This window comes from Pleurodeles waltl, chromosome 11 (assembly GCF_031143425.1).
Source record: "Pleurodeles waltl isolate 20211129_DDA chromosome 11, aPleWal1.hap1.20221129, whole genome shotgun sequence".
NCBI classification, from domain to species: Eukaryota; Metazoa; Chordata; class Amphibia; order Caudata; family Salamandridae; genus Pleurodeles; species Pleurodeles waltl.
In genome coordinates this window covers 390887844-390906351 of record NC_090450.1, presented here as the reverse complement: position 1 = coordinate 390906351, position 18508 = coordinate 390887844, and the positions used below count along the sequence as shown (strand labels likewise).

Sequence of the window (18508 nt, the reverse complement as noted above, 5' to 3'; positions counted from 1 at the left end):
AGGGCAGGGCCCCTGTTATGCAGAGCTCTATGCATAATGCAAAGGGCTTTAAAGTTTATATGTTGTTCAACTTGAAGCCAATGGAGGGAGACTATGGAGGGTTTGGCAGATTGGTTTCTTGGAAGATTCAGGAGGAGGCGAGCAGCAGCATTCTGTACAACCCGAAGTCTCTTTAGCACATACTAGGATGAACTAAAGTAAAGCGCATTACCATAGTCCAAGCGCGAAATTATGAGAGCTTGAACAATTAGTTTTTGGCTAAAAACGGAAGAACATTAAAAGTTTTTCTTAGAAGCCTTAGTAGTCTGAAACAGGTAGCAGCCAGCATTTTCGATTGGTAATCCATGGTAAGGCGGGAGTCCAACCAAACTCCCAGACCTACATACAAGTGCTGAAAATACCTTTGTAAATGAAGTAACACTGATGCATATAGAATAGCATATTTTTTTCACTAGGTGTTGCGGAGAAAGGCACCCAACAATGATCAGAAGGTCACTCCCGTTACAACTAGTCTACAAGTTCATACTGGTAACTATGTTCTGGATGGATCTTTTTTCTTTTTCTGGATGGATCTTTTTTCTTTTTCTGGATGGACTTTTTTTGTGTATAATGTCTACTCCCACAAGCAGTGAAAATCAACGACTGGAAGCCATAGTTGCACCTTACTGATGTCTGTCTGAATCCAGCATCATGCTAGACATCATAAACAATGTAAATGGCACAAGAAGGGGGATGAAAATTGTTATCATAGACATACCCTCCTCTGCCTCTGTCTTTAGACAATTCTTTGGAAAAACAGTACGAAAGTTATGCATTTTTGTTTTCTCTTTTCCTTTTCTCCCTTAATGCTATCTTTTCTATTGTTGCTCTTCTGTAGCAGCTTGTCTTTTAGTTCTAACATTATACACCTGTGAAGAGAACTTTCTATTCATGCTAACATATTTTATAATGTTCATACCAGATTATGACATAATATGTGGAATCAACATATGTCAGACATAGGTTCGGAAAGTACCAATGAATCTTGTTTCATTTGCTCTCTAGTTCCTCATGCCAGAGGAACAGATAGGCTACGTTCAACTAAAGAAGTACACCCAAGTACAGCTTTATGTTCTGTCCTGTGCATCTCTACATGTGTAGTATTAAGGCCCAATGCAATTAAAACATGTGAAGGTAGCATGTTTTTTTCAGTCAATACCACAAAATATGACTCCTTAACAGAAGTTTTATATATCCTTCCAGATAGACAAGATATTAAGGATGTGATAACAAGAATGAGGAAGACAGGTCGTCCTACTACTGTAGAATAAGGTCATATGGTTGTAGACTTGAGATTTTTAGGAGTATCAGACCCACCCACTGAGTGTAGTAGTTATTTAGTAAATAATTTAAACCCAGATTGTGTTCATGGGCCAGGATTTAGAATCACAGGATCAGTTTCTGTCCATGATGAATGGCATTTTGATATTGAACATTTACAATAGGGTCATGTCTTCATGAAATGGTACTGATTTTAGTCAGGATCCATTAATGAAATGAGTGCATGTATGGAACAAAAACGTTTTGCATTAATGTTTATGTTTCAGAGGAAATGGCACTGCTAGTGTAGGACGTAATATTGGTTGTAGAACCACAACAGACAGCGCTGACATACAGGGGGGCACCTCCAGACCTATGGACTACTATTGGCGGTACTGTATGCCCGGTTACCACCAAACTGGGGAGGCCTCTGTTCAACTGTCACCTTGCAAGCCCTTGTTTTGGTAATTCCAGAAATTAACAGCTGTCTAATTACTTTGTTACATCATCATCAAAGGAGAAGAACTGCAGAGTATTATGGTACCAATACCTGGAATGGCATTCTCCAGGAGTATTGGTTGTTTAATGATGCACTAGCATTATACTGTTTGTTCAGGCTAAGACAACTCCTGATGCCTGCAGCTAACTCAATGGTAGTTGCTGAAGTGCATCAAAAGGATGGACTCAATGCTATAAAGGAAGAGCTGTGTGCTATGAGGATGATGATAATGCAACACTGCTATTTACTTGACCTTATGACGGCTGTGGAAGGAGGGATATGTTCCACAATTTGAACTGCCTCTTGTATTTATGTCCCAGTGAACAATGTGGACAATGGAACTTTGTCAGAGGCTATACAGACTTTACACACTTTACAAAATAATGTGGTAGATGGAGGAGGTGCCCCAGATAATTGACTCAGTGGGTCTTTGCTGCCATCCGGGATGTCAGGATTGTTGGGAGTCTTGGCACCAACTACTGTGACTCAAAATGTTATTGTGTCATACAATTTGTCTTAGCATGAGTTAGAAGGATAGGTAGAAAGGCAGGAGGGATATTTCCAGTTAGGGTACTAACACAAGTAGTAGATTCTCAGCGTAATATATATAATCTAGTGCCAAGCGTAGACCAAGCTTTAGATCTAGTACTTGGAATACCAAAAAGAGGGGGGAATGTTATGTGAAATATGAAAGCATGGCGCAAAAGTAGACAACAGTAGAAAGCATTACACAGCTATATGTGGTGAATGAACAGTGCAGGCCACAAACCTTTGCTAAAGAGAGAAAGGTGAAGAGTTCACCTGAAAGTAGAATGCATGACTTACAAGACTGTACTTAAAGGAAAACTTGTATGTGGCTAGCTTGAAGAAATTAATGGTCCTAGCACCCATATTCTGATGTCCTAGTTAAACAAGAATGTGATTGAAGGTTACTGAAGAATAGGAGCAGGAGACTGAATTATCCAATGGGTACACAATAGCTGATAAAAGGTCTTGAGACCAGAATGATAAAGCACATACACAATTACACATGCATTCAGTATAAAGAATGGTTAGTTTCTTAAGGATTGTTGGAACTGCAATAATGGATGTGTAGTGAATTAGGTTAAAGTTTAGGGTCATAGGGTCACAGGTGGCATGATGTTTTCCACAATTAATGTCTAACTATGTAGTGATTCACTGTTTGACGTTTTGTAATAAAGTATTGTCTGACTCTGTATAAAAGAAGATGCCTCTGAAGCAGCAAATTGAGACCTGCTGTTTACTGATTTAAACGTGCCACTCTCCCCATCATGACAGTAAAGAGCTGTTTTTACACTGGAAAGGGAAATTTGTGTTTCCTTTTATTTTTTCAAGTTATCCTGTGACGATCCTAACCCAAGCTTTCATTACATTCTGTTCTAGAGGTTAAGTCACAATGGTACAGAGTCTGTTTGGAGCCACAAAAGGATCTGTCCTAAAACTAGCATGAATATATATATATATATATATATATATATATATATATATATATATATATATATGGAAAATGTCACTTACCCAGTGTACATCTGTTCATGGAATGTTCCGCAGCAGATTCACATGCTATGCATATTCTGCCATCTACTGTTGGGCTCGGAGGGTTACAAGTTGTTTTTCTTCGCAGAAGGATTTTTGAGTCACAGGATCGAGTGACTCCTCCTCTTCGGCTCCATTGCGCATGGGCATTGACTCCATGTTAGATTGTTTTCCAGCAGAGGGTAAGGTAGGAGTGCTAGAGTATATAGAAAAGAGATGCCCATGCAAATGGAATATATATATATATATATATATATATATATATATATATATATATATACATACATATACATACACACACATGTACAAGTGAATGTTGAACTTAAACAGCTACAGGTACCCAGGGAGGTGGGAGGATGCATGTGAATCTGCAGTGAAACATACCACGAACAGATGTACACTGGGTAAGTGACATTCCATTCAATGGCATGTGTATCTGCAGATACACATGCTATGCATAGACTACAAAGCAGTTTTATCTCCCATAAGCGGTGGTCAGCCTGGTGGAGTTGAAGTTGTTTGAAATAGTGTTCTTAGTACTGCTTGTCCTACTGTGGCATGATGTGTTGCTAACACATCTACACAGTAATGCTTGGTAAATGTATGAGTGTTGACCAAGTGGCTGCTTTACAGATTTCGGCCATTGGTATGTTTCCTAAGAAAGCCATTGTAGACCCTTTTTTCTGGGTGGAATGTGCTTTAGGTGTAACTAATAGTTGCCTTTTAGCTTTGAGGTAACATGCTTGGATGCATTTTACTATCCATCTAGCTAGCCCTTGCTTTAAAATAGGGTTACTAGTATGTGGTTTTTGGAACGCCACAAATAATTGTTTGGTTTTCCTAAATTATTTAGTTCTATCTATGTAATACGTTAGAGCTCTTTTAATGTCTAATGTATGCAGGGCTCTTTCCGCTACAGAGTCTGGCTGTGGGAGGGAGACTGATAGTTCCACTGTTTGACTGATATGAAATGGTGATATAACCTTTGGGAGAAATTGTGGGTTTGTTTGAAGTACAATTTTATGTTTGTGTACTTGTAGGAACGGTTCTTGAATAGTGAAATCTTGGATTTCACTAACTCTTCTTAATGAAGTAATTGCAACTAGGAAGGCAACTTTCCATATTAGATATTGAATTTGACATGAATGCATAGGTTAAAATGGTGGGCCCATAAGTCGTGTGAGTACTATGTTTAGATTCCACGAAGGCACTCCAGGTGTTCTAGGTGGAATGGTGCATTTTAATCCTTCCATGAAGGCTTTGATAACAGGGACTCTAAATAAAGAGCTGTGTTGTATATTTTGCAAATACGCAGAGACTGCAGTGAGATGTATTTTAATAGACGAAAAGGCTAGATTTGCTTTTTGTAAATGAAGCAAATAGTTTACAATGTCCTGTGCTGATGTTGAAAGAGGGGCAATTTGTTTACATTGACAGTAATACGCAAATCTTTTCCATTTGTTTGCATAACACTGCCTGGTAGTGGGTTTTCTTGCCTGTTTAATTACTTCCATACATTCAGTTGGTAGTTGTAGGTATCCAAACTCTATGACTTCAGGGGCCAAATCACTAGATTGAGTATTTTGGGATCTGGATGCCTGATCTGTTGTTTGTTTTGCGTTAACAGAAATTGAGTTTGTTTTGACGCAGTAAGTTGACTAGAAAAGGAATGAGCGGGAGAGGGGGAAAAGGGTAAGCAAATATCCCTGACCAATTCATCCACAGAGCATTGCCCTTGGATGGTGGATGTGGGTACCTGGATGCAAAGTTTTGGCATTTTGCGTTTTCTCTGGTGGCGAATATGTCTATGTCTGGCGTTCCCCAGTGGTGAAAGTATGCCTGAAGGACTTGGGGATGAATTTCCCTCTCGTGTTTGTTGATGATCTCAGCTGAGAACATCTGCCAATTGGTTGTGTATTCCTGGAATGTATTGTGCTACCAGGTGAATGTTGTTGTGGATTGCCCAATGCCAAATCTTTTGGGCTAGGAGGGACAGTTAAGATGAATGGGTTCCTCCTTGTTTGTTTAGGTAATACGTTGTTGTCATGTTGTCTGTTTTGATGAGGGTGTTCTTGTGAGTGAGAAGAGGCTGAAAAGCTCTTAGTGCTAGGAATACGGCTAGCAATTCTAGGTGATTTATGTGAAATTGTTTGTGTTTGGTGTCCCATTGTCCTTGAATGTTGTGATTGTTGAGGTGTGCCCCCATCCAATCATTGATGCATATGTTGTAAGTATGGTGTGAGGCACAGGGTCTTGAAAAGGCTGCCCTTTGTTTAGATTTGTGGAATTCCACCACTGAAGTGAATAGCGTGTTTGGCGATCTATCAGCACTAGATCTTGGTGTTGACCCTGAGCCTGGGACCATTGCTGTGCAAGGCACTGTTGTAAAGGCTCCATGTTTCATCTTGCATTTAGGACAATGGCGATGCATTATGCCATCATGCCCAACAGTTTCATTATGAATATGAATGTGTACTGTTGGCCTGGCTGAATTTGTGCTAATACATTGTGAAATGCTTGCAGTCTTTGTGTACTTGGGCTTGCAAGTGCTGTTTATGTATTTAGTGTGGCTCACAAATACTGTTGAATTTGCGCAGGTTGTAGGTGGGATTTTTGGTAGTTTATGGAGAACCCTAGGGTGTGTAGGGTTTGTATTACATAATGTGTATGGTTTTGACACTGTGTATGACTGTTGGATTTTATTAACCAATCTTCAAGATATGGGAAGACATGAATGTGTTGTCTTCTTAGCCTTTTCCCCTGCATGGCGGCGGTTGGCTGCAGGGTCTGGTCTGCAGTCAGGCCTTGAGGCCCACCCCCTATAACCACCCAGAGAGATTTTCTAGACTTTGATGAATGATATACTTTGAATAAGATATTATAAGACAAATTGAAATGTATCTGTCAAGTAAAAAAGTGTGATCAAATTTTGGTATATATCTTCAGTATTTGAGTATGAAAAGTAATTATAGCAGCCATGTGACTACTGACACACCTATACTGGAACCCTCAACCTTCAGGGTGCGGGCTGAGACCTCAACCTCTAGGCCACTGGTGACTCTTTGCCATGCAGTTTCCAGACATAGGTATGATATTCAACCCAGTGATTTGATGGCAAAGACATAAATGTTCCATCACTAGAAATGTTTAATAGTCAAAACACTAGTAAATAAACAGACACACTGTCATGAGATACTGGGATTTGAACCTCCAATCTACTGAGTGACAATCCAATAGCTTTACCACTAGGCCAGCCCTGAGTCTGGTCTGCTGTGCATCAAAACCTAACTATGACATTCAAACCAAACACCTTGCTTGTGTGCTGCTCTGAATTCATTCTATGGAGAGGCTATCATTATGGCAATGTTCTCTCCACAGAATGACTTAAAAGCAGCACACAAACAAGATGTTTGCTGCCAGGAGAGAGCTACAGGGGAACCTGAAGGCTCCCGTGGTCATAGTCAGCTCCCTGGCCCTGCAGGAGCAGGCATTGCACCAGCAAACAGGGAACTGCTTTAAATAGCAGCTCCCTGCTTGCGGGAGCAATGTTTTCAAATGTTTTCTTGCAGGCATGTTTGTGTGCAGAGAGACAGATAAAAACTCCACTTTCTGCAAGCGGGAGCTGTTTGACAGTTCCCGCTTGCAAAAAGCAGTTATACTTGCTTTTGCTTGGTGGGAGCTATAAGCTCCCACCAAGCAAAAGCAACCAGTTACCTACCGAGAGTGGACACCTCGGGAGGTAGCAAGAGCCAGTCCTCGGGGGTGGCAGTCCCCAGGGCCATAAATTGCTCCACGAGGGGGGCCATGCAACCCCGTCCACCATTTATTTTAGCCCTGAGGCGGGGGGGGTCTGTGAAGGACCACCTTCACTATATTATTTGAGCCCTGGGGAGGTGGCGGTCCCCGGGGAATAGGCAGGCCCGCTTGTAAATTGCATTTCCCTGGGAGGACTTCGGGAGTGTCCCCCTCCCCCCTTACTTGGATTACTTACTTTTGCCCCAGGGAGGTGGCTGTTTCGGGGGCTTTAATAAGCCCTGGGTGGGGGGGGCATGTGTTTCCCTCCTATTTTTTCACAATGCCCCCAGGACCTGGCCCATTTGGAGGCTGGAGGCAATGTTAAAAGCCAGCGCAGGAGACCACACTTTTTTTTTTTTATTATGCCAAAATGAGTGGATTGACCAGGATTTCTGCAGTGATTTAAAAAGAAATACTTTAAAGCCTGGGGGGTGGGGCCTGGAGGACCCATGTTCCAAGGCTAGGGGGGTAGGGTAACAGTTCCCTGACCCTTTTTCTTTTTTTGTAAGACTCTGCTGAAGCAGAGTCTCAAATGGCTGCCAAAACTCCCTGGTGGAAGTGTTTTGGAGCCAATCAGATCTTTGAACGAGATCATGAGTATTCGCAAAGCCTTCCCGCCTTGAAATATACAAATTAGTTTTTCTTTTAATATTTAAAAAAACAACAGAACAAATTTACACCAAATAAAAAAAAGGCTTCTTTCTGTACCAAAAGCTACCTTTCTGCTAAATTTGATGTAATTCCGTCTAGCAGTTTGGGGCTGAAGTTGTGTACAAAATCCCTAGGGAAATTAAAATGGGAAGCACACTCTTATTGACCCCCCCCCCTTTTTTTCTCAGACCCCGCTTGACAGATCAGCCCAAAACTTCTCAAGTACAAGATTCTCCGGCACACTTTTTTGGAAAATGTGGTGAAGATTGGTCAAACCGCTACAAAGATACAGACAAGTCAAAAAACGCTTTTTCAGTGGAAACTAGGTCTTAACTTTAACTAACTACTGGCAACCGCCAGTAGATAACATAAATAAATAAATATATATTTTTTTTTTTGAGGGGGAGGGGGAATTAATGCTAAACAATGTCTAGCGTGTTCTCCCAGGCAGCCAATCAGGGTAAGGCAGGCCTGCCTAACGACATTACATTCCGTAGGGTGTACAGAGTAGGACACTATATAGCTTTTACATTGTGGTGATCGTAATCAAATGGTGAGTGCATCATAAACAGTGATTTCCCCACAATTTAGCGACCTCCGATAACATTGCTTGTGCAGACTACTTTCCCCAGGAAAACCCACCTATATTTAATGTTGCCAAACTTCAGACATTTGGGACAACATTTCCTTGTTTAGTGTTCCAGAATTCAGGCATCTTGATTTACAAAATGCACCAAAATATTGAGCAAATTTGTTAAAAATTTTTTCGAAATCTCCACCTTTTTATTTATAACAACCTGCAATGCAACAATAATATGGAGTCTGTACTAATAAGAAGCACTGAATGTGCCTTAAGGACACAGTTTACATGGATTAATGACGAGATCAAAAATGTACCTGTGGTTGAACAACTTTTGAAGGGAAAAAAACCATGCCATAGAGGTTCGCAGTCAACCCCACTAAAAAAGGTGAACAAAATACCCTTGGGTTCAACAACATGAACCATGGACGACTATACGTTTAATACAAGAAGGGAATAAAGAAACTCTTCAGTTGCAAGACTGGAACCGCCAGGCTCCGGAAGTCTTGTAGTATCATTTGGGGTCTAAAGGTGGCTAAACTAATCAGTCAAAGATTGCTGTGGCTGCTAGCAGGGCATCAACTGCACTACCCCAACATGCTGAAAACACATACATTTCTTTCCACATAGGAGATGTGCTGCTGCACACAATCACCAAAGGGCATTTCCCTTGCGTGCAATAGCAAAGCAAACCATTATAAGGCTGCCTGTCAGAGAAAGTAATAATAGAGAAACGTTCCAAAAGTGATACTTGCTTCTTATTTATGTCTCCTTCGTGGGTGGTCCCAGTAGCCCTTTCTGGATTTCTCTTCTGCGGTACATCGCCATGTAATCCTCTGATCTGGATAATTTGGCCTACTTTTATGGCTTTCATGTGGTAGCTGTTACTCTGGTACATGGAATTCTCACTCCTGACTTGAGTCTTTACACCATCCGTTCACTCCCTCTTTCAGTTTCTGTCTGACCCTTAATTACACTGGCCGTTTATCCGAATCTGGTTCTCCAATTTGTCAAAGGGCAAACTATTTCTTTGGTTTCACACACTAAGTCGGTCTGAGTCAGGACATTCTTTCAAGGGGTAATTGGCTGCACTGATTCTGCAACTCAATTAACAGTAGGCTATTAAAGCCTGAAGCAACGAATAACCCCTACATGATAATGTACGTAATCTGTAGGCAGCCTCATGATCCTACCTTTAGAGTCTGCCTATTAAAAAGGCTGAATGAAAGAATTTAAATTAAAAAGTACTTTGTTGGGCCTAGTGGAATACATTAAACAAAGTAAAAAAGGCAGAATAAGGTAGAAGAGAAACTATCACTCTTAGAAGTAACACACACTTTTGAACAGACGGAGCTTTCGTGGATATTGCAAACAAATCATGGAATACTTACAGGCAGTCGTCTGCACTTTCGGCAATGAGACTGAGGGTTTTTCCATCCCGACAAACTATCTGGAGGCAGCAGTCCCTTGGCTTCCCTTCTGGGGGCTGAAAATCTGTGAAAAGAAAGAGAAAGCGCAACTCAGGAATTGGAACTCAAAAGAAAGAGTGAGAGAGAGAGGCAATTATGTTGTTTTGTAATATCTCGCCAACCCAGAATGGGCCTGACACTGGAGTTCGGAAAATCATAGAAAGTTGGTGTTAGAAATGGGGTCTTTGGTTGACAGTCAGGTTACCCCCTGTTCAAGCAAGGACCCTCACTCCAGTCATGGTAAAAGAGAATCAGCCTCAGCTAACCCCTGCTTAACCACTTGGTAGCTTGGCAGAGCAGTAGGCTTAACTTCAGAGTGCTAGGTGTAAAATATTTGTACCTACTTACACAGTAACTTAATGAAAACACTATAAAATGACACAACACAGGTTTAGAAAAATAGGAAATATTTATCTAAACAAAACAAGACCAAAACGACAAAATCCACCATACACAAGTCAAGTTATCAAAAAAAATGCAAAAAGAGTCTTTAAGTAGTTTTAAACAGATGCTAGCGCTGCCAGCGTGAAATTGTACTTGGTGTGGGTCAAAAATAACCCCTCATGGGCAGGTGTGCGTCAAAAATAACCCCGCATGGGTTGGTGTGAGTCGGAAATCCAGCCGCACGATGATCCGAAAACACCGCAGCGCAGGTTGCGATCTCCCAGCCTCCGTCAGCGATGCTGCGCGTCGTTTCTCCTGCTCCGTGCGTCGATTCTTCGGTCACGTTTCCTGCGAGAGTCGTTTCTCAGCTGCGGAGCCGGCGGCGCATAATTTTTTTTCAGCCGCAGATCGGAGTTGCGTCAATCTTTTCCCTGCACAGCGCTCTGTGCGTGGATTTCCTTGTCTTTAGGCTGCCAGCTTCTCCTTTCAGGGTCCCAGGAACTGGATGGCCACCACAGGGCAGAGTAGGAGTCTCTCCAGAGACTCCAGGTGCTGGCAGAGAGAAGTCTTTGCTGTCCCTGAGATTTGAAACAACAGGAGGCAAGCTCTAGATCAAGCCCTTGGAGATTTCTTCTCAAAATGGAAGGCACACAAAGTGCAGTCTTTGCCCTCTTACTCTGGCAGAAGCAGCAACTGCAGGATAGCTCCACAAAGCACAGTCACAGGCAGGGCAGCTCTTCTTATTTAGCTATTCAGCTCTTCCCCAGGCAGAGGTTCCTCTTGGTTCCAGAAGTGTTTCTAAAGTCTGTGGTTTTGGGTGCCCTTCTTATACCCAATTTCTCCCTTGAAGTAGGCCTACTTCAAAGTAAAGTCTCTTTTGAATCCTGCCTTGCCCAGGCCAGGCCCCAGACACTCACCAGGGGGTCGGAGACTGCATTGTGTGAGGACAGGCACAGCCCTTTCAGGTGTAAGTGGCCACTCCTCCCTCCTAGCACGGATGGCTCATCAGGAAATGCAGACAACACCCCAGCTCCTTTTGTGTCACTTTCTAGTGTGAGGTGCAACCAGCCCAAATGTCAAACTGACCCAGACAGTGTGAGAAAGTAGGCTCTTTCTAGCCTCGTTACCCCCACTTTTGGCCTGTTTGTGAGTATATGTTAAGGTGTTTTCACTGTCTCACTGGGATCCTGATAGCCAGGGCCCAGTGCTCATAGTGAAAACCCTATGTTTTCAGTATGTTTGTTATGTGTCACTGGGACCCTGCTAGCCAGGACCCCAGTGCTCATAAGTTTGTGGCCTCATATGTATGTGTTCCTTGTGTGATGCCTAACTGTCTCACTGAGGCTCTGCTAACCAGAACCTCAGTGGTTATGCTCTCTCTTCTTTCTAAATTGTCACTAACAGGCTAGTGACAAATTTCACCAATTCACATTGGCATACTGGAACACCCTTATAATCCCCTAGTATATGGTACTGAGGTACCCAGGGTATTGGGGTTCCAGGAGATCCCTAAGGGCTGCAGCATTTCATTTGCCACCCATAGGGAGCTCTGACAATTCTTACATAGGCCTGCCACTGCAGCCTGAGTGAAGTAACGTCCACGTTATTTCACAGCCATTTACCACTGCACTTAAGTAACTTATAAGTCACCTATATGTCTAACCTTCACCTGGTGAAGGTTGGGTGCTAAGTTACTTAGTGTGTGGGCACCCTGGCACTAGCCAGGGTGCCCCCACATTGTTCAGGGCAAATTCCCCGGACTTTGTGAGTGCGGGGACACCATTTCACGCGTGCACTATACATAGGTCACTACCTAGGTATAGCTTCACAATGGTAACTCCGAACATGGCAATGTAACATGTCTAAGATCATGGAATTGTCACCCCAATGCCATTCTGGCATTGGGGAGACAATTCCATAATCCCCCAAGTCTCTAGCACAGACCCGGGTACTCCCAAACTACCTTTCCCGGGGTTTCACTGCAGCTGCTGCTGCTGCCAACCCCTCAGACAGGTTTCTGCCGTCCTGGGGTCCAGCCAGGCCTGGCCCAGGAAGGCAGAACAAAGGACTTCCTCAGAGAGAGGGTGTTACACCCTCTCCCTTTGGAAAAAGGTGTCAGGGCTGGGGCGGAGTAGCCTCCCCAACATTTGGAAATGCTTTGATGGGCACAGATGGTGCCCATCTCTGCATAAGCCAGTCTACACCGGTTCAGGGATCCCCCAGACCTGCTCTGGCGCGAAACTGGACAAAGGAAAGGGGAGTGACCACTCCTCCTACCTGCACCTCCCAGGGGAGGTGCCCAGAGCTCCTCCAGTGTACTCCAGACCTCTACCATCTTGGAAACAGCGGTGCTGCTGGCACACTGGACTGCTCTGAGTGGCCAGGGCCAGCAGGTGACATCAGAGACTCTTTCTGATAGGCTCTTACCTATGTTGCTAGCCTATCCTCCTTCCTAGGTAGCCAAACCTCCTTTTCTGGCTATTTAGGGTCTCTGCTTTGGGGAATTCTTTAGATAACGAATGCAAGTGCTCATCCGAGTTCATCTGCATCTCTCTCTTCACCTTCTGCCAAAGGATCGACCGCTGACTGCTCAGGACGCCTGCAAAACCACAACAAAGTAGCAAAGACGACTACTGCAACCTTGTATCGCTGATCCTGCAGCCTTCTCGCCTGTTTCCTGGTGGTGCATGCTCTGGGGGTAGCCTGCCTCCTTTCTGCACCAGGAGCTCTGAAGAAATCTCCTGTGGGTTGACGGAATCTTCCCCCTGCAACCGCAGGCAACAAAAGACTGCATCACCGGTCATCTGGGTCCCCTCTCCGCACGACGAGCGTGGTCCCTGAAACTCAGCAACTCTGTCCAAGTGACTTCCACAGTCCAGTGACTCTTCAGTCCAAGTTTGGTGGCGGTAAGTCCTTGCCTCCCCACGCTAGACTGCATTGCTGGGTGGCGCGTGATTTGAAGCTGCTCCGGCTCCTGTACATTCTTCCAGGATTTCCTTTGTGCACAGCCAAGCCTGGGTCCCCGACACTCTAACCTGCAGTGCACAACCTTCTGAGTTGTTCTCCGGCGTCGCAGGACTCCCTTTTCTGACTTCGGGTGGACTCCGGTACACTCCTCTTCCAAGTGCCTGTTCCGGTACTTCTGCGGGTGCTGCCTGCTTCTGTGAGGGCTCCCTGACTTGCTGGGGGCCCCCTCTGTCTCCTCATCCAAGTGGTGACATCCTGGTCCCTCCTGGGCCACAGCAGCATCCAAAAACCCTAACTGCGACCCTTGCAGCTAGCAAGGCTTGTTTGTGGTCTTTCAGCGTGGAACACCTCTGCAAGCTTCTTCACAACGTGGGACATCCATCCTCCAAAGGAGAGGTTCCTAGTCCTCTTCGTTCTTGCAGAATCCACAGCTTCTACCATCCGGTGGCAGCTTCTTTGCACCCTCAGCTGGCATTTCCTGGGCATCTGCCCACTCTCGACTTTGTCGCGACTCTTGGACTTGGTCCCCTTGTTTCACAGTTTTTGTTTCGGGTATTCTCGGGCCCACCGAAAGGCTTTCAGAGTTTGTTGACTGTTTTCTGCAGCCATTGCTACTTAATCTTCCTTCCTTCATCAGAGATACCACACATATCCTGAGTATTCTTAGTGATGTAGAGTGGGATAGCAACATGCTTTTGGTAACTTAAGATGTGGTATCTCTGCATACTTGTATTAAACATGACTTAGGCTTAGAAGCCTTGAAATTCTTTCTTCACAAGAGATCAGCAAATCTATGGGACCATACTTTGATGCTATTGGATATGATTGATATGATTACAACTAACAACTTTTTCTTATTCAATAACATGTGGTTTCGACAGAAACAAGGTGTGGCAATGGGCTCCAAATTTTCTCCATCATATGCGAACTTGTTCATGGGTTGGTTCGAACACACATGCATTTGGGGCCCAGATGCCGCTGCGTGGCACACATTTATTCTGTTCTGGGGTCGTTACATTGACGACTGTCTAATGATTTGGACAGGAGGTGAGGAGAAACTCAATGAATTTTGCCATTTCATTAATTCTAATAATTTAAACATTAGATTTACTTTTCAATTTAGTGCTGTCAAGATTGAATTTTTGGATGTGGAACTTTTTATTTCCAATGATAAAATTCACAGTAGACTGTTTCGTAAGGCAACTGCATGCAATTCTATTTTGCATGCGCAAAGTTCTCACCCGAGACATCAGGTGGCATCAATTCCCTTTGGTGAATTCATGAGGGCGCGACGAAATTGTAGTATTGATGATGAGTTTGTTTCTCAAATAAATGATATGGAAAGGAGATTTTTGGCACGTGGGTATTCCCACAAAATTGTAAAAAAAAGCCCGGCATAGAGTCAAACATGTGGACAGAAAGGATACTTTGAAACTCAAAGTGCGAAATGATGTTAAGGAAGCGTCTAACTTGGTGAGGTTTATAACGGATTTCAATGATGCTTCATTGATCTTGAAAAAATATATGAATAAACACTGGAATATCCTAACGCAGGATGAATCATTAAAGAATGTAATTACTGGGGGCTTGGTGACAACATTTCGCAAAGGCAGAACTCTTAAGAGTATTTTAAGTCCTAGTTTTACCACTATCTCCTCTAAAGAAACTTGGTTATCACAAAGAAAAAAAGCGGGTTTCTACAAATGTGGGTGCTGTGGGGTCTGCCGTTGGGCTTGTCATAAGTTGCAAGAATTTTCTCATGATGGCAAGATATTTACAATTCGTTTTACTATGAATTGCAATTCTAATTATGTAGTGTATATTATACGCTGCAGATGCTCTAAGATCTATGTGGGCAGTACCATACGACCACTCAGAATTAGAATAGGTGAACATGCACGGGCATTGAAGAATTTTGATATTAGATATCCTGTGGTGGCACATATTGTTTCTTGTGATAGACAACCGACTCAGAAGAGTTTTGAATTTTTTGGACTTGACTACATCCCCCGGGATTCTAGGGGGGTAATAGGGAACTATGTCTGCGTAGACAAGAAGCCATGTGGATCATGAAATTAAGAGCTGTAGAGACAGGATTGAATTCCGATAGAGAATTGGAATTCTTTCTGGGTGATTGATGAATTATATTAAAATATTTGGACTCTGTTAAGCCTCTAATATCATCATGTTACACATTGCCTGTATATGCATTAACGTTGTTTCCTGTAGGAACATTGTATGTGGTATGATATCATAAAAAAATTCTTTGTTCTCATGAGTGATTAACCAAAATTCCCAAACGTCATAATTTTGAAGGATTCATATGGGTACTCCATCTGTATATTTCCCCGCTAGTATTATCCACCGGATTTTTTAGCTTTACCATATTGAAGAAAGTGGAATAAGGTTGTGGCTGAGTTATCAATATAGTGTAGTTAATTTTCTTAAAGACACTGATAGTTGTAATTATTTCTCAAAACTACTTACCTGAGTAGTTTTCTCGATATTTGTAATAAGACATTTCTAACTTCATTCCGGTAGGAACACTGTGGACAGAATTGAGTTATTTTAACTGTTTACTTTCGCTTGGTTTGTTGTTGGTGGTAGTAGTGAACACCATTTATGATTTACCAGCAGAAATATATATTTGGGCATTTTCTGGGTAGTTTTGAGCGTATTTTAATTACTCATTCCATCCCCACTCGCATCAAGAGTCCGTTTTTAATGACGGTAACTCTGGTTCAGGAGCGCGAACCCGGAAGCGTATTTATTTCCGGGTTCGGCTGCGCGCGAGCAGCGCACTCGCGAGGCGTCCTTACTGTTAGACGCTGTAGCCTTTCTATAAGGTGTTGCGGAATAATAAGGTGAGTGTTGGCTTTGACGGAGCTTGATCCCGGGCATATTTTTACTGACTCTACGTTTTTGAATTATAGATGATGATTAGCTACGATGCATTGATCATTTACAAAATAGTAATAAAGGAATTCTCTTTTTACTGGCAGTCATTGAAACATGACCGGGGTGATGGATTACAATTTGGAGTGAAATATCAACAATTTTGACTGTTGAGGAGTAGTGCCTCAATTAAGAAGGTATTTTGTTATCGTATCATTTGATTTGGACAATTTTGTGCACTTTAGGGGGCTCTCCAGCTCGGTATTAGATTGGTAATGATGTTGGTGTCTTCACTTTTAGGGAATCATTGGGTGCTGTGGTTGGCTTGTTGTTGAGTAGTAATCACTTTAGTTAGTTTGACTTTGGATTTAGTCTCACTTTTTCTTGTCACTTATTCCTGGTGTTTGCATTTAAATCTCACCTCCCTTGGGTTTGAAGTGTTTATACACTTTGCAGTGGACGATTGAGCATTTTGGTTTCAACTCATTATGTTACATTTACTCCATGATTTCTAGCCCTGAAGAAGTCGTAAGGGACATATCATTTCCCAAGACGAAACACGTGTTGGCTGGAAGGATTATAACCTGTGGATCACAGACTGTGTAATGCGAATCAGATTTGGAATAAAGACTGTGGATTCATCAATCAACTTGACTAGTTGACTCCAGGACCATTGTGATTTATTGAGACTGATGCATTGAAATTGAAAAATTTGTGTTGTGAAGTATTCACTGAAATATTTTGGTTTTCTTTATAATAAGAGGGGACCCTCGCCACATTACCCTTGTTTCACAGGTACTCTCGTCCGGAAATCCACTTTGGTTGCATTGCTGGTGTTGGTCTTCCTTGCAGAATTCCCCTATCACGACTTCTGTGCTCTCTGGGGAATATAGGTGCATTTTACAACTACTTTTCAGGGTCTTGGGGTGGGCTATTTTTCTAACCCTCACTGTTTTCTTACAGTCCCAGCGACCCTCTACAAGCTCACATAGGTTTGGGGTCCATTTGTGGTTCGCATTCCACTTTTGGAGTATATGGTTTGTGTTTCCCCTATACCTATGTGCTCCTATTGCAATCTACTGTAACTTTACATTGCTTGCATTACTTCCTTTTGCTATTTCTGCATATTTCTGTTATTGTGTACATATATCTTGTGTATATTTGGCATCCTCATACTGAGGGTACTCACTGAGATACTTTTGGCTTATTGTCATAAAAATAAAGTACCTTTATTTTGAGTATATCTGTGTATTGTGTTTTCTTATGATATTGTGCATATGACACCAGTGGTATAGTAGTTGCTTTGCATGTCTCCTAGTTCAGCCTAAGCTGCTCTGCTATAGCTACCTTCTATCAGCCTAAGCTGCTAGAAACACCTCTTCTACACTAACAAGGGATAACTGGACCTGGTACAGAGTGTAAGTACCCCTTGGTACCCACTACAAGCCAGGCCAGCCTCCTACACTGGTTGTGCAGCGGTGGGATAAGTACTTGTAACTACTTACCACTTTGTCATTTTGTACTTTTCATAAGAGAATAATATACAAAACAAGTTCAGTGTATGTACACCTAACCAAAATGTTTTGCTTTTCTTCTCTTACACTATCTGCTGAAAAGTACTCCTAAACTTTCAAAAAGTTTCTAAAAAGTTGAAAAAGTTTTTTTTCCTGTTTCCTTAAAAAGTCCTGAAACTTTTTCTCTCTTTTATCTGTCCCTAAACCTTTTCTATCATGTCTGATGTAGGAACTTCTCTTAATCTGGTCAACTCAGCTTATGACCACCTTAACTGGAAGGGTTTGAGGAGTCTCTGCATTGATAGAGGTTTAGTGGTGGGAAAGAACCCCTCTAGAGAATTATTGTCTAACATGCTTATTGAAAATGATAAGGCCTTAGCTGGCACTTCAATTGAGAAGTTAGGAGATAGCTCACACTCTGGCTCAGGGAAGCCCCCAGTAAGAGTGTTGGAGGGTGCCCTTCCTAACCTGCCCCTTAGCAGACCACCTAGCATAGCTGGTAGTAATGTAAGCTCACATTACAGTAGGGATGATTTTATTCCTGCAGGCCAGGTTGCTAGGTTGCCAACTGTTAGGGACACGTCTCCCTCTGTTCATTCACATCATTCTTCTGTGTCAAAGCATTCCCAACCCACCCACCCTGATGACAGACTGTTAGAAAGGGAACTCAGTAGATTGAGAGTGGGAGAGTCCAGGCTGAAGCTTAAACAGCAATAGCTGGCTCTAGACAGGGAATCTCTAGACTTAGAAAAAGGGAGACAGAGGTTGGGGTTTGGACCCCATGGTGGCAGCAGCAGTACTCCTTATAGTAATCCTGTGAAAGAGCATGATTCTAGGAATATGCATGAGATAGGCCCCCCTTACAAGGAGGGGGGTGACATTAACAAGTGGTTTGCTG

General features: G+C 42.8%; 1 protein-coding gene across 3 annotated transcripts in view; it reads right to left on the bottom strand.

The window, feature by feature from the left end:
- PLEKHB2 (pleckstrin homology domain containing B2) overlaps positions 1 to 18508 on the bottom strand; it is a 676701-nt gene that overhangs the window by 323281 nt on the left and 334912 nt on the right. For all 3 annotated transcript variants that reach the window (XM_069213723.1, XM_069213725.1, XM_069213724.1), the window contains exon 4: positions 9773 to 9875. In XM_069213723.1, the coding sequence (XP_069069824.1) occupies positions 9773 to 9875 (103 nt within the window). The remainder of the gene's footprint in view (positions 1 to 9772; positions 9876 to 18508) is intronic.